This window comes from Genypterus blacodes, unplaced genomic scaffold (assembly GCF_046128005.1).
Source record: "Genypterus blacodes isolate CSIRO-AG114 ecotype Tasmania unplaced genomic scaffold, CSIRO-AGI_Gbla_v1 ptg000201l_1, whole genome shotgun sequence".
NCBI classification, from domain to species: Eukaryota; Metazoa; Chordata; class Actinopteri; order Ophidiiformes; family Ophidiidae; genus Genypterus; species Genypterus blacodes.
Window position 1 is genome coordinate 337,939 of NW_027467000.1, and position 15,586 is coordinate 353,524.

The 15,586-nt window shown below is 48.6% G+C and overlaps 2 protein-coding genes across 3 annotated transcripts in view; both read right to left on the reverse strand.

Moving 5' to 3' along the window:
- Nucleotides 1-8,042, reverse strand: part of LOC143015440 (kinesin-like protein KIF20B) — a 26,948-nt gene extending 18,906 nt beyond the window's left edge. For both annotated transcript variants that reach the window (XM_076169422.1, XM_076169421.1), the window contains exons 1-17: nt 7,927-8,042; nt 7,710-7,821; nt 6,928-6,999; nt 6,687-6,833; nt 6,441-6,603; nt 6,226-6,354; nt 6,027-6,140; nt 5,568-5,707; nt 5,345-5,462; nt 3,478-5,192; nt 2,669-2,807; nt 2,131-2,253; nt 1,968-2,028; nt 1,335-1,460; nt 1,079-1,209; nt 821-976; nt 409-588 (exon numbers count right to left, since the gene is read on the reverse strand). In XM_076169422.1, coding sequence (XP_076025537.1) covers nt 409-588; nt 821-976; nt 1,079-1,209; nt 1,335-1,460; nt 1,968-2,028; nt 2,131-2,253; nt 2,669-2,807; nt 3,478-5,192; nt 5,345-5,462; nt 5,568-5,707; nt 6,027-6,140; nt 6,226-6,354; nt 6,441-6,603; nt 6,687-6,833; nt 6,928-6,999; nt 7,710-7,774 — 3,579 coding nt within the window. In that variant the 5' untranslated portion in view covers nt 7,775-7,821; nt 7,927-8,042. The remainder of the gene's footprint in view (nt 1-408; nt 589-820; nt 977-1,078; nt 1,210-1,334; nt 1,461-1,967; nt 2,029-2,130; nt 2,254-2,668; nt 2,808-3,477; nt 5,193-5,344; nt 5,463-5,567; nt 5,708-6,026; nt 6,141-6,225; nt 6,355-6,440; nt 6,604-6,686; nt 6,834-6,927; nt 7,000-7,709; nt 7,822-7,926) is intronic.
- LOC143015433 (kinesin-like protein KIF20B) lies at nt 7,886-10,473 on the reverse strand. The gene is made up of 7 exons (XM_076169408.1): nt 10,453-10,473; nt 9,772-9,861; nt 9,382-9,504; nt 8,999-9,137; nt 8,567-8,751; nt 8,421-8,475; nt 7,886-8,133 (listed from the first exon to the last, which is right to left on the reverse strand). Exons 1-7 carry the CDS (start codon nt 10,471-10,473, stop codon nt 7,886-7,888), a joined length of 861 nt encoding a protein of 286 aa, XP_076025523.1.
- Between the last annotated feature and the right edge of the window lie 5,113 nt (nt 10,474-15,586).

Here is a 15,586-nt window from a genome sequence, read left to right on the forward strand (position 1 = left end):
TGAACACACACTTTGACCCTTTACAGATGCTCTCCTCCTGTTCTAGGACTTTGCCTTATAAGGAACTCTATGACCTCATCTCTTCACACAACATGAATGTTTTCTATCTGAAGTGGATACTCCACTAACTTGCTCATTGGGACTTGAACCCTCAGTCAGCTGTGACATCACCGGCTGCAGTGCGGCCCCACAGATGAATAAAGAGGAAGTGTCTCTCTCTCCTTCTCAGGTGAGGCCTCATCATGACCTTCTTTAACCTTCCTCCTGTGCCTCGTCTCCGTCTCTCCTTTATCTCAGAGGCTGATTTGGCAGCTTTAGAGATCTCACCTGGATTAACCTCGTCAGAGCACTTCATTACCACGGTGAACAGCCGCTGACAGCCGGTTGGTCTCTTGATGTGTGACTGACCTCTGGTGGCGGTGGCTGAGTGCCGCTCTGCTGGAGCTGCAGGAGGCGCTGGTCTTTCTCTGCGTTGCTGGAGAGGAGCTTCTTGAGCTGGACCTCCAGGGCTGACACCAGTGTGTCTCTCTCCCTCCTCCACGTCTCCATGGTCTGCTCCTTCTCAGCCAGCTGGGATGACAGGGACTCCTGGAAAACAGGGGAAGAGCATGACTAAGAACTGAGGAACGAGAATACACTTTAAAGTGTGTGTGTGTGTGTGTGTGTGTGTGTGTGTGTGTGTGTGTTTGTGCGTGTGTGTGTGTGTGTGCGTGTGTGTGAAACCAGAGGAAGAAAGATGGAGGGATGAACACAATTACAGCTCGTCGTGGAACACCTGGAGGAAGACGAAGTGTGTGTGGACCAAAGCAGTGGTTCTCACCAGTTGGTTGTGCTGCTGAGCGCGGCGTTCTCGGTCTTCGGCGAACTTCCTCATTTCCTGGTTCCGCTTGTCTTCTGCCTCTTTAGCTTGGCCGATCAGGTAGAGCTTCTCCTCCAGCCACCTTTTGCGTTCGGCCTGGTGTTTCTCCGTGCACAGCTACACACACACACACACACACACACACACACACACACACAGTCAGTTCACTCCTTTTGAACGTCTCCTCCCATGTAAGATGAAGGAAACCCTGCCTCTTACCTTCAAGCTCTCCTGGGCCTTGGCAGCTTCCAGTTTGGCCAGATTGAGGTCACCTGATTGGCCGTCCGTGTGGTGACTCGTGTCGTTCCCGTGGTCTTCGTCCCTCAGCCTCCCCTTCAGTATCTCCACCTCTGAGAGGGTGAAAGGTGAAAGGTCAGCATGATAAAGACAAGAAACAACATTACAGGCATTTAAAGTTCTCTGTGTCCTGAATGAACACTTCACTCTGCTACAGATTTCAGATCCTGTATCTTACCGTTGGTGAGCTTCTCAACAAGCTCTAGTTTCTCCTCCAGGGCCTCCTCCATCTGCTCCTGCGTCTCCTCTTGTTCCCCCAGAGCCAAACGCATGTCGGCCATCAGGCGCTCCTTAGCTTCCAGGTCTGAAAGGATGGAGAACACACCGATTGCCACACACTGAATTACAAGAGAGAAGACTCCGGCCCAGATGGCAGAGGACGTGTGTGAAGGCGTCCTGGAGCCAGAGGGAGGAGTTCTCCTGTTCCCCTCTGCTCCATAAGGAGGTGGAGGTCAGTCACAGAGGCACAGCGGGCCTGCGGCACTTTCATCAAGGACACAGGAGATCCTCTGAGACTCACACAGGGACCTCACAGCTACATGAGGCTGCCCTGGAGTGTCCTTTGTTTCACACACAGAAATAACTTGATCTACTGCCAGAGAGGAGCGTGGCTGTTGGACCACGAAACACACACAGACACACACACAGCTATTTAAACTATAAGCTCAGTAGAGTAGAGAGGCCTCCATGCTGCCTGGTTGCCTTTTACTGCATTTGTTGACGGGAAACAGTTTTGTGCTACAGTCGTCAATCCACACACCTTTGCCAGCTGATTGAATAAATAAATGTAACACACACACACTTCCTTTACCTGCACAGGCCTTCTGGTACAGCTGGAGTGTTTGGTCAGACTTTGTGTCAGAGGATGGTTCCTACATGGGGAGGCAGAGGAAGGCAGACATGAGAGCTCAGACTCCATGATGCTGGAGGTCTCTGTTGCGTTGTTGTGTTGTCGTGTTGTGTTACAAACGTACGGCCTTGAGCTGCTGGATGGTTCTGTCTCTGTTGGCCACGTCGCACTGCAGCTGCCTCCTGACCTTCTCCACATCGCCCAGCTTCTGCTTCAAACACCTCTCCTCCTCCCTCATGGTGGAGATCTGTGAGAAGCACACACAGGCCGGCCTCAGTCTTTATGATGTAGTCAAGTGTGTACCGCCTAAACTCACTCATTAACCCTTTAACTGCATTCAGAATACAGCCTGACTGATGCTGGCTGACCAATGAGAGATTTAAAGACTTCTTCTTAAGGGAACATAATGATGACCCAGCTTATATGTATTCAGTCATGCATTTGCAAAAGACCGACTTCAAAGGCTCAAAGTGACTGAACTTAATGAGCTGCTCCAGTAGAGCTCCACTCTGAAGCTCTAATGCCTTAAAGTGGAACACTAATTCACAACTATAAATAAAACAACAAAGCAACAGAACACAAACTTGCAGCATAAAAAGTAACAACAGTTCTGCAGACATGACATCCTTTCCTGTTAAAGATGAGAGTGTGTGAGCTTCTACCTCTTTCTGGACCTGCTGGATCTGCTTCTTGCAGTCGGCCAGTTTCTCTCTGAGGTCTGACGTGTCGTCCTCTTTCCTCTGGAGGTCAAGGTTCAGGCTCCGGACTCGATCGGAGTCCTGCTTGGAGCTTTCCTTAAGCCTGGGAGGAAGAGACAGGGGATGACACTGAGCTACAGGTTGTGTTTTAGAAGGAGGCGCTGGTACTTCCTGTTTGAGTCTTTAACCCGGTGGGTAGACGGATGGAGGGATCGGTAAATAGAGCACATTTAGGGGAAAACAACACTTTGATTCCACCGTGACAGAGTGATGTAGGGTACAAATCCACTCTTCTGGGAATTACAGGAAAAGCCGTAGAACTTTGTGGACATTGGTATTAAAGAGCGTGACACAGATATACTGCTTTAGGAGCTGGGCTGCTTCCTCTGAGGATGACTGGAGAGGAGGAAATAAAAGCTCCAGAGCAGCATAAGAGGAGTTAGAGGGGCTGCTCTCTGACAGCTCAATCACCCGAGCCTCGTCCGACGTCTGATTTAAGCTCAGCGCCGAGACGAGGAGATAAAAGGCCGATGAGAGGACATCTGAAGGTTCAATGGTGCCAAAGCTGTCAAGTTAAGTTAAAGTTAAGAAAAGCACATAAAGGTGAAATAGTCACATTTATAAATCAGTGCATCGTCTGAACAATGAGGCGTTGGGCTGAGATCCATGGATGGAGTCGAACCAATGACCTCTAGGTGAGCTACAAAGGGTTTGGGTGAATCAAATAGACCTTTAAAGTTGGTCCTTGTTGCGTGATGGGACGGGAACGTTACCTGCTGATCTCCTGCACTCTCTTCTCCAGCTCGGCGTCTTTCTGAGTGATGGCCTCCTCAGCCACGGCCAGCAGCTCCCTGCGCCTCTCCACCTCTCTCCTCCGGGCCTCCTGCACCGCCTGGCTCTCCTCCTCCTCCCGACGCCGCTCCGCCTCCCTCAGGCTCTTCTGCAGGGATCTGGCCTCGGCCTCTTTCTCCGCCAACTTTTTGCGCAGCGCCGCCTCCCTCTCTGATGAAGCTCTGTCCAGCTCGGCTAGCTTGGCCTGCGTGCGTTTGTCCTTCTGTTGCAGCGATCTCTCCGTCTCTGAGGCTCCGTCAGCAGGTGGAGGAGCCACCGTGTTGGGAGCAGCTTGAGAACTCAGGGAGGTTACAGACTCCTGTGCTTCAGCGCTCCCTCTCTCTTTCTCCATGATAGCCATCTTTGCCCTCAGCGCTGTCAGCTCAGCCTCAAGGTCAGCATTTAGCTTCTTCAGATCTTCTGCAGCAGAGTTCACACCCTTGGTTTCCTCTAGTTCAGCCTTGAGAAGCTCGGTGGTCTGCTCTTGATCTCTGAGCTTTCGTCTGAGCTGGACAGAGGTGGACTGTTGGCTCAGCTGGTCTTTCAGCTCGTCCACCTGCTGTCTCCACGTGACTTCCTGGATTCGCAGCTTCTCTGTGAGCTCCTCTACCTGCTTCTCTGAGGTTCCTGATTGCTCCTTCAGAGTTTTCCTCAGGTGCTGTAATTCCTGTCCAGACTCTAGTTCTTCTGGTCGCTGCTCCTGGAGCTTCCTTCTCAGCTCCTCAGCTTCCTGTTTTGAAGCTTGCTCTTGCTGGTCCAGCTTCTCAGTGAGCTGCTGGAGCTTCTGTCCTGAGCTCAGCTGGTCTTCAGCAGACTGCTCTTTAGCCTGGGCTACTTTGCTCTCCAGCTCCAGGATCAGTTTGGACTTGAACTCGACGTTCTTCCTCTCATCATCCAGGTTCTTCCTCAGCTCAGACACTTCCTTCTTCATCTGATCCTCCACAGTGTCATGAGATGCCTCTGACAGCTGCAGCTCCTGCTTCAGAGCTTGAAGTTCCCGGGTCAGTGAGTCCATCTGGGAGGTTTTCTGCTGGATCTCCTTGGAGCAACGGTCCAGTTGCTCCTGGGCAGATTGGAGTTTGACTGAGGCTTGATCGGCTCTTGCGTCCTCCTGTAGCTTCTTTGTTCTCTCCTCAACTTGCCTGTTAAACTCCTGTCGCTCCTCCTCCAGAGCACACTGGGCCTCCCTCTTGCCTCTCTTCTCCTCCTCCAGCACAGCGAGCGCCTCCTCTCTGCTTTGTCTCTCTCCTTTCAGCTCGAGCACCGCCGCCTCTTTAGCCTTCCTCTCTTCTTGGAAAGATAGGAGCAGCTCCTCTTTTGCTCGTTTCAGCTCCGCCAGTGCGGTGGACGTCTCCTCCTTCCCCTTCCTCTCCTCCTTCAGGGAGGCCAGTGCCTCCTCCTTTCCTACGGTCTGGTATTCCAGAGCAGTGAGGGCATCTTCTCTGTCTCTCTTCTCCTTCTCCAGGGCAGCCAATGCCTCCTGGTGCCCTCGCTGCTCCTCCTTCAGGGCCTTCAGCAGCTCCTCCTGGCCATGTGACGTCTCCTCAGAAGCGCCGCCCCCCTCCGCCGGCTTGACTCGGCCCGGCTCCCGGCCCGTCCGGCCTTCCTGGACGGCCTTGTTCATCCCTGCAAGGTCAGCAGAAGCAGGGCCGCAGTCCTGCAGGAGGAAGAGAATGTCAGACAGACAGGTCAAGGAACATCAGGGAGAACTCATGGAGCAACAACAAGAACATGAAGGGTCTCCATCATTTACATCTAATGACTTATTCCTTGAGGAAACCTTTCAATGAGCTTTGAAGAGTTTAGTACCGTGTCTGCCGGTGCATCTGGACTGGAGGAGGAGTTTGTTTTCATCAAATTCTTTAAGATCTCCAGCCTCTCTTCTGCCTGCTCCTGGAGGATCTGTCTCTCCCTCGCCAGGCGCTCACTGATATGAGACACACACACACACACACAGTCAGCCTGATACAGATCCACACACAGCCTGCACATCATTTCCCTGAGCAGACGTAGAAACAGGAGGAAGCCTCACGTGAAGTCGCTCTGCATGTCAGAGAAGAGATCGGAGAACTCTTTCCCGATTTCCTCTCTGACCCGCGCCTCCAGGAGCATGTTCTCCGCCCGCTGCCTCTTCAGCTGCACCTGGAGCTGCTTCAGCATCGCCGCCTGCCACTAAGGGACACAACGTAAACACACACACACACACACACACACACGCTTAGAGAGGGAAAAGGAGAACGCTGTTGACCTTTCAGTGGTGAGTTCACCGACTCTGCATTGCAACAAACTCATCCTCATCCAAACTGAGAGTGTAAAGTGAGAGCTGGGTGGTTGATCACATCATTCACACTCCCAGGCCCGTTTACTAGAGTTTCTGATTAACCAGATTATTGTTTGTGTTGAAACCTGCTGCTGGTTTGAACGCAGAGCAGCAGGGAGGCCTCTGATTGGCTCAGAGCATTATGTTAATGTCCCACAGTGATGAGCTGACCTGGTAGGTCCTCTTACGAACAACAATCTCCTCATCTTCGTCCTCGTTGCTGTGGTGCTCTGTTTGCTCCATCAGGCTGCTCTCCTCTTCATATTCGTCATCATCATCATTCTCCTGGTGAAATAAAGTTGTCATGACAATACAGACAGAGCGTCACGTTGCGATAATCCAAGCAGAGTGCAGAGAGAAGCGAGCCCACCTGTACATCCTCCAGGCTGCTCTCCCAGCCGTTCAGAGAGCTCCTCCTCCTGCTGCCTACCGGAGCCCCGCCGTCACCGGCTGACTTGTGGGCTATGATGGGAACGGTGCGAGCCACGGGGACCACAACCTGGAGAGGGACATGAGACAGACAGGTGATGGGATGAATGCTGGTGTATTCCCCTGAGTTCTATCTGGAACATAATGGAAGCTCACCTTCTGGGCCACAGCGGAGAATTTGAGGACGTTGAGAGTCTCGTCGTACATGGAGGCGCACTGGTTGATGTTGACGATCATGCAGGCTTTGCCTCGGCCGCAGAAGAAGCTCTGCAGGTAGTGGGTCAGCTTGCTTTCCCTGAAGGGAACGTGCTGCAGCAGCCTGAGGACAAAGGCAGAGGAGGAGAGGTTAGATCCGTAAACAGAGGAGCCTGGATGTTCTCCTCTACCTGGTCAGCTTCTCACTTGGCCTGCTGGTTGTGCCGCAGGGCGCTGATGCATTTCCCCAGGATGAGCAGAGACGTGTTGATGTTCCCGGCCTCTTTCAGTCGCTCTCCTTTGTTCTGGGTCTTTGCACATCTCTCTGAGCCGGCCAGGTCGCACAGACACAACCTGCACACAGAACAACGCAGCTCTCATACAACCACCTTCCTTGTTGATTGATGTGAATAAATGCTGGTAAAGGTTTGGTTAAGTTTGTCCTCACTCGCTGACGCTGTGAACCCTTGGAGTCCCGACGTCCTCAATCCTCATAATGCGTATGGAGAAGATGCTGTGACTGCAGGAGGACAAACAAACGTATCAGGACAAAAATAAAGACTTCCATACACCAGCAGGCATAAAAACAGTGAAACCTCATTCGTGACTTTTTTGCCATGTCAGCTGATTAGCAGTGATTATGACCGAGCACCTGGTCTTGATATTAATATGGATTTTCCTGTGTACAAGTTTCATTTCAGGTGAAGACATCCGGCCCCTTAGTGCACTTAGGTAACTTTACATTCTATTGTTTCATTTCCCCCCCAGAAATGACAAAAACATGGCCTTGGCGGAGGAGAGGAGAGGAGAGGTGAGGTGAGAGAGGAAAACATGCAGGGGAAAAGAGCAAACACACACAGCTGCTCCACACTGTGACTGATCTCTTCAGGTACCACAGGACCTGTTTGGGTTGGTGGTGGCATTCTGTTAGTAAATGAAATGACTCATGTGATGTAATCATGAAGTAGCTCCAGGTCTTAGAGCGTCTCACCAGATTGAGTAGCAGAGCAAGAAGCTGCCCAGAGGTTTACTACAGTACAGAGATAAAGACCAGGCAGGCAAGGCCACAGCTGTTCATACAGACAAACCACATCCTGCTTAGACTAAAGGAAAAGAGAAGAGAGATTGTAGAGAACGTGGTGACCGTCGGTGTGACACGGTGATTAGACAAAGCTATGAAACGGTCACAGCAAAGTCAGAAAGGGGTCAAGCTGTTCCCGTCCTTCCTACCTTCTGCTGGAGAGCTGGTTGAGCCTGGTGGAGGAGAAGCTCTGGTTCTTCTTACCAAGCTTCATCACCTTGTAGGCTTCCTCTGCACTGTTGACCTGAACCCAACGCAGATCTGAAAACACAACGTGTGGACGGAGAGTTTTCTAAACACCTGAAGACACGACACTCATCTGCCCTCAGCGCAGACCCTCGCTCAACTCTAGACAACCGTTCAAACCTTTGACGAAGGCGTTGCCCTTGACGTCCTGGGACAGACGCAGGGCCGTCCGCCTCAGGGCCCCGCTCGGCACCGTCGTCTCCAGGAGGTCGTGGATGTTCTCGTTGTAGATTTCGCAGAAAGAAACCCAGACGGAGAACTTTGTGTGCGCCTCCACCTCCAGGCTGATGGCGTCTTCTGCCAACACGGTCGTGCTCAGCATGGAACCTGCAACAGCCACAAGCCAGGGATGTATTCATGTGGCACACACTGCAGCCGTCTACCTCAGTTTAATCAAACAATGACTCAAGGCTCTCTTTGATATTTGGCTGTGGGCCTTGTTTCCTTCGTGAGGAACACAAAAGGCCAGTGGGTTTCTAATGAACGGGCGTGCGTCCTGTCAGTCAAGACAGGAGAGAGTGACATCACCTGAAGGCTTTCCTTACTGCCTCCTCAGCTGGAGTGGAGAAACACTAATTAACAGATAACGGCTCAAACAGAAATCCAAATCTTGCCTTCCAGGGGAGTCTTAGAGGTCGGACCTGCCTGGCTGGCACAGCTCCGCTCACTCTACAGGGCAGAGGAAGAGGAGGAAGACATTACACACTGCCCCAAAGACACTGGTTCCTCTGAATAGCGCCCTTCCTGAACAGGTGGTTACCTCTTTGAGTTGTCTGAGGAGGTTCCTCTTGTGTGTCGCCACCTCGGCCTGCTGCTCCTGGGTGAGCCTGGTGAACTCCCCGCAGCGGTGAGGCTTGACGGTCGTCTCGGTAAAGATCCTTTCCTCGATGCTGCGGAAGATCATCCCCAGAGACCTGGGCAGGATTCCTGCGTCGGCGTCCGGGCCTGGAGGGAGAGATGAGACTGTACTTTCAGGTTTGGTTCACAGTTTCTGCTTGTATCCGATTTTCTTATTTGCATAATTTTCGATATCAGTTTGAAGCACTTGCAGTGTTTTCCACACATTTATGCCTTTAAAGTGAAACACCAGTGTTTACATCCATGCAACATGTCGGTAAATGCTGCAGATCTGTCACAAGTAGGTATCAAACTGTGTTATCTAAGCTCAAATGAATGAGGGAGTGCAACAGACCCAGGAAGGTAAAGGTCTTCCCAGCATTGGTGACTCCATAGGTGAAAACCAGAGAGTTTCCCCCTTCCAGGACGTCTCTGACCAGATCCTTCACCGTGCCGTCAAACAGCTCTCTCTGGGTCGTCTCAGGGCCGTAGACCTGAGGGGAGGAAGCAAGGTGAGGCCAGGCAGGTTTACTGGGACAGGACGGCTCATACAGAGGAACGCATCAAAACAAAAACAATCATCCTGGGGAAGGGAAGGTTGAGGTGAAGCTGAGAGAAAAGCTAGAAAAAGAGTCAGCTTTACTTCCTTTACTTCCTCTTCACCTTCAGTCGTCTCTCTGGCCAATGGGCGTCAAACATTGAGTTATTAATGTGATTCAGTTTGTGTTGCAGACCGACCTGAGAGAACTGGAAGTGTTGTCCAGTCTGTGGAAGTGATCTGTCACAGCTCAGCCGTGCTGAGAGAGATGAACCGGGAGGCTTCAGCAGAACAGAGTCAGGGGGCTGGATGCTCACACAGTCCTGTTAAAGATACAACAAAACATGATGCAGGTATGGTAAAACATTACTTATTACATTCAGCATGATTGCCTGATTGCTTACTAGCCTGGTTATAAGAGTAAAACACTCTTCACCACCTCACAAGCACCGTATCCTAATGTGTTGACTCATTGGAACAATTTTACAGCTTTGTGTTGCTGTAGTGTTCTATACTCATGCATGGACCAGGAGAGATCCTTGAAATTCTGTGGCTGTATGAATTTGATACACAGTTGATGCTGCTTCTACCTGCGATTCGCCGCCGTTGCCCTCTGCAGGGGTGAAGGGTCGGACACGCAGGTAAACCTGCAAGTGCTCTCTCTCCTCAAGGGTGGACTGCTGTACGCATCAGGGAGGAAGCAAACACAGTCAGAGGAAACATGGAATCAACTCCTCCCATCACTCTTTGCCAAATTGATGTGGATGTGGGCGCAAATTGTGAAGCGCACACACACACGCACGCACACACACACACATACACACACCCTCCTCCCCCCTAAAACTTTGTTACATTTGTTTGTTATCAAGTGAAGATGGTGGAAAAAAATATTGAAATATTAATGAGATACATTTGATATTTATTTTGGGGGAAATAATTGCTATATTGCGTAATAAATATAATCTGTAGATTAATTGACCGATCGAGAAAATAATCTGTAGATTAATCATTAAAAAACTTTAGGTGCAGCCCTAGACAATTTGTGTGTGTGTGTGTGTGTGGCAGTGGGAGGCAGTGACTCAGTGGGTAGTGCTTTTGCTTGGGAACCGGAGGGTTGCCGGTTCGAGCCCCTGCCGAGGTGCCCCTGAGCAAGGCACCGAACCCCTCTGTGAAGGGTGGTAATGTAATGTAAGTCGCTTTGGATAAAAGCGTCTGCTAAATGATCGTAATGTAATGTAATGTAATGTGTGTGTGTGATGGTGTGTGTGTACAAGGCAGGCCAATACTCTCATCAGGTATCACAGACAAGCAGATTGATGATTTGAGCCTTAATTTGACAGACTCTTGTTGTGTGTTGCCGTGTTTGCATCTGCTTTGTGTTAATGTGATTGTGTCCATACCTGTAGGTCTGGTAGAGTCATGAGTTGTGAGAGCTCCATCTTGGAGCCTTCGCCCTCTGCCAGTCCCGGTCTGTCAGCCTTGTTACTCAGGCACAAATCCATTATCTGTGACAAACCAGCAGGGACACAATGTGCAAAATAACCAGCAGGCAAAAGGCAACATGATGCTCTGACAGTCACACAGCTTCAGTACTTTGATGCAATGGGTGAATTATACTACAGTGACATGGCTTCGTTTGTCTCGCTACCCGAGGCCAAGACAAGAAAATTAGTTACTAGTACAAGACTGGAATACTCACACAATACTACAATGATTGACTTCATCGAGTAAAACATTTCAAAGTACTTGTTGATGCCTTTGGCTGTAAAATTGCAGCTATAACGGCTTTGGCAGGGTCAGATTTGGACTCAAGTTCCGCCGAAGGCCTGAACAATCAGTCCTGACTTCAGATGGTTCCATGTCATGTTGGGTGATGTGAACTTAGCCGTGAGTCAAACTTTTTTAAGTAGAAAATAAAGGAAACGTCCGCTTAAGTCAGAAGTTAGCCGCTGACTTTAGCCGGGCTAATGTTAGCAACTGTAGCTGGACGTAGCAGCCGCACCTGTCATCGAGTCAAACCGAGCGAGTGTATCAACCTACCCGACAACATGCTGAAAGTCCAAGTGGGACGTGAACTGAAGAGGAAAAGTCACTTACTTCACAAGTGTTTGAGGCACATTAGGCTCCGAGTGTGATGTCTCTGTTGCTCTGTGTGTGCTAACCTAAACACAACAACACAGCCCAGCCGCGGTCCGATTTGAATCGAACCAATCGGATTCGAGCAGGAAAAGACTGCGCGTCAACGTCAGTGGCGGAAATAGCCGAAGATGTCCGAATGGTACCTTTCGAGAAGTTGTTCACTTAAAGGGACAGTTCACCGATTTTGCGCAACAAATCTGTTAGACACCAGGAGCGCTATCAGCGAATCATCTGGAGAAATGCTTTTGTGTCTGCAAAAAGAGGGAAACTCTCCAATCGACCAAATAGGGCATTATGACTTTGATCACATCCACTTTGTTATTGATTTATATTTCATACACACCATCATATCAATATTGACATATGTACATACGCAAACACACACACACACACATTTATTGCTCCAGCACTGTATCAGAAACTGCACTGTATAGTTCAGTGTTATCACTGATAAAGGCTCATTAATACAGCCGCCAAAGAATCGGACATACAAGTTCACCTATCAGGATCACATCACGATATGTCACATGTTTTCAAACCAGGGGTGTCATGAAGAAATGTCTGTGAAACAATGCAACTCTAATGAACAGGACCCACCCACATTCACTGAGCTAGAGCCCTCAGGGCCAGATAACTGTCTTCTCCTCAGAGGGAAACAACACCACGAAGGTAGGAACATCCAAAAGTGAGGCACAACTCTTTAATTGTATTTTTGTGGTTGTGTTTCTTTTGTGGTTTCTCTACTGCTTGAGGATGTGTAATGTTTTCACTACATGTCACATGTCAAATATGACTTAGTCTTAGATCAAATCTTTTTATTCAAGAAAGCATTTTACATGACAATGAGCATGCAGTTATGAGACATTGTGGAGATTGTTTTGATACACAGATAGGGGGAGAAGAGAAAAGGAAAGACAATTATTAATAAGACCTAGTAACTGTTTGTGAGTCTGGTAGTCCGTGCCAGGATGCTCCAGTAGCGTCTACCATTTAGCAGCAGCGTAAACAGTCCATGTCCTTGGTGGCTGTGGAGCAGTTAGGGGTTCAGTGTCTTGCTCAACAACACTTTGACAGGCTATTATTATAGGAGCCTATTATTGAAGACGAGGGATTCCAAGACAATCTCTCATACTGAGCCACTCGCTGTCCTGTTTAGTCAGCTAGGTTGAAACTTGGGTTTGTTCCCTGTCCCAACTCACCTCTGATCTGTCTCCACGGTAACTTATGCTCCACAGCAAATCTGCTCAAAAGTTAAAATGTGTTGGAGCTTAGAAGGACTGAAATAAAAAGCCCTGCTCTTGACCAATCACCTCGTTTGGAAAACGTTTGGAAAATAGCATCACGGTTACAGCAGGATCCCCTTGACTTATCTTTAGGGGGTTTCCCATATATAGTGGGGTGAGAACATTTAGATAGTGGCAAAAATCTGTGATTCTGTAAGTGGAATGAAATTGGGAATGTCAATACGTTCAAGGTCCCAAACCAGTTTGATTTGTTGCCTTGTTTTTCTAAGAAGTTGCTCAGGTAGGTTTACATTGACACACATCTTGCCTCGTGATTCAGTGAAGTAGAGGGGCATCATGGCTGTCAACATCCCAGGGGTCATCTCCATGGTAGCTTTCTACCTGCTGGTCTTTGGAGTCGGCATCTGGGCGTCTTTCAAGTCCAAAAGGGAAGAGATCAGAGGAGGCGCTGCCAAGATGGAGATGGCCTTGCTCAGAAACCGAAACATCAACAAGGTGGTGGGGGTCTTCACCATGACAGGTGAACTGAGTTATTCTGGAATTCAGAAATTTGGACAATCACACGATCAGCATATGACCTTCATATGACCATGAAGCAAATGGTCATTGATGAAATGGTTGTTTTTGTGTTTTTATGGAACCTCTTATAGACAAATATTTCATAGTGATTTCCCTGAATAAGATTAAGGTCCATGCATATATCATCACTCTAATGTGAGTCCACCAGTGCTGCCTGTGCGATGTCCTCAACCGACTCTTCCTTGCTGTCAGCAGCCTCCATCTTCTCCTCCAACATCTACAAGAACATTCTGAGGACTCAGGTCAGAATAATCAAGCAGCTTTCACAATTGGCCTCAACTGAAGGAGCTGAAGCTATAGAAGATAAAAAGAGAATCTGGAGACAGGATAGAAGAGGCTCAATAATCAATATATGATAACAAAAACATAAAGTAATCACAAACCTCCTTCTCCTTTTGTGTCCTCTCCTTTCTCAGGCTTCAGAGAGAGAGATCCAGTGGGTGATTCGTCTCACTGTGGTGGTCGTAGGCCTGCTCGGCGCAGCGCTCACCAGTGTGAAAAGCCAGCGGCCCTCCATTTACCAGGATGCACCCGTGAGAATGGAGTTTATGATCAATGTTTTCCCGTTAACACCATCTGCATGCTGAGTGCCTTTGGAACCACCTTGTTGTTCTCCTACCTGGCCTCTCTGCTCATCAACAAAGGCCGGCTTCCTGCCAGGTGGGACTCGTTTCTGGTCAGATCTCACCGAGCTCCAACCCGAGACAAAGACCACCACGCCGAGAAAATGAGTTTAAGGAGAATCGATTCAAAAGATGCCATAGGTGAGACCATGATGAGCTAATGTATGGGAAACATAAATAAAAAATAAAACAGACATAACCAACCATTAAAGTAAATTTGCTTTTCTGCTCGACCCACACGCAAATTTAAAACGGATTTTGGTTTGTTTGTGAGACATGACGGAATCCCTACAACTCATAATGTGAGCTCACTCAATCAATAGTCTGTCCCAGCTATCCCACCTCAAGTCCAAGGAACAATGCTGGGCATGGGTCTGTTTAAGGATGAGGGGATTGCAGGTGTGCCCTTCCAGCCGTGACCTGATGGACAGAAAGTCCAAGATCCAGGGACATAGGAGGGTGTTCAGCCCCAGCTCAGTGGGGACTATCGAGATGGGGACTATCGTGTTGACAGCTGAACTGAAATAGAAAGGAGGGCTGGCTTTGAGAGGAGTCTGAGCCACTCTCTGCATTATCCAACAGAGATGTTTGGTCTTCCAGCTCCAGAGAAGGTAGCATGAAATTTGTGCCAAGGTTTATTGTCTCCCCTCTGTCAGGGCAGACAGACTTCGTCCTCTGCCTGTCCCGGTCTGTCAGCCTTGTTACTCAGACAGAAATCCATTATCTGTGACAAACCAGCAAGGACTAGACTTGCACAATAACCAGCAAGAAAAAGGCAAGATGATGCTCTGACAGTCATACAGCTTCAGCCAAAAGTATTTTTATGCAATGGATGAATTTTACTACAGTGACATTTTTCTCGCTACCCGAGCCAAGACAAGAAAATGAGTTACGAGTACAAGACTGGAATACTCACACAATACTACAATGATTGACTTCATTGAAGATAATTGGACTTTCACCGCACTTTTTTATGTCGGTGCATTTAGCAGATTTTTTACTCTTCAGTCAAATCAGTCAATCAGTCAATCAAAATATGTGTAAAAGTTGAATTCTTTGTGTCGTTCACCAAACAGTAAAATTGCATATTTAACTACTTTGACACTGTCAGAGAACAGCAAGATACGCAGGAGGTCTGAACAATCATAGTCCTGACCTCAGGTTCTTCAGGTTCCATGACATGTACAAGACACACCCACACTCACTAAGGCAGAGCCTTTAGAGCCAGACCACACTCTGCTCTCCACAAGGCAACATAAACACTAAGGTAAGAACATCCAAGGGTGAGGCACATTTTTAATTACTGCAGAAACTGAATCTGCAGCCCGGGTTTAGGGTTTTTGTTTGGAGTGTGAACATGCATTTTCCATCCTTCTCTATTCTTTTCTATTTTTTCTATATCAGTCATTGTATATTCTATTCTATCCTATCTACATGCAGTAAAGACCTTCAACTTCCTTGTCAAAACTGGCTGAACATTTTTGGGACTGCATTCCATTCCAATTGCCTGGCAGATATTGATTGAGTTACACACACAGAACTACAGGGATTCCTGTTTTGTTACCCAAAACTTTCAACTTTTCAAAATGTATTCATTGCTTTAACCAGAGTGCAGTTGAAGTTGTGTAACAGTACTGAGCGGATGAAATGCCTCTGTGGAATATACATGTGACGATGAACACAGACAATGAGAATTTTCACCTCAGCTTTAAACCTATTCTAAAAGAGACTCCAGTGGGTTGATAGTGTTGCTCTGACTCTCCTGATGTGTAAGTACTCATCCTTTCTACTCCTAAAAGTCAAACCTTTTTTGTTGCTGG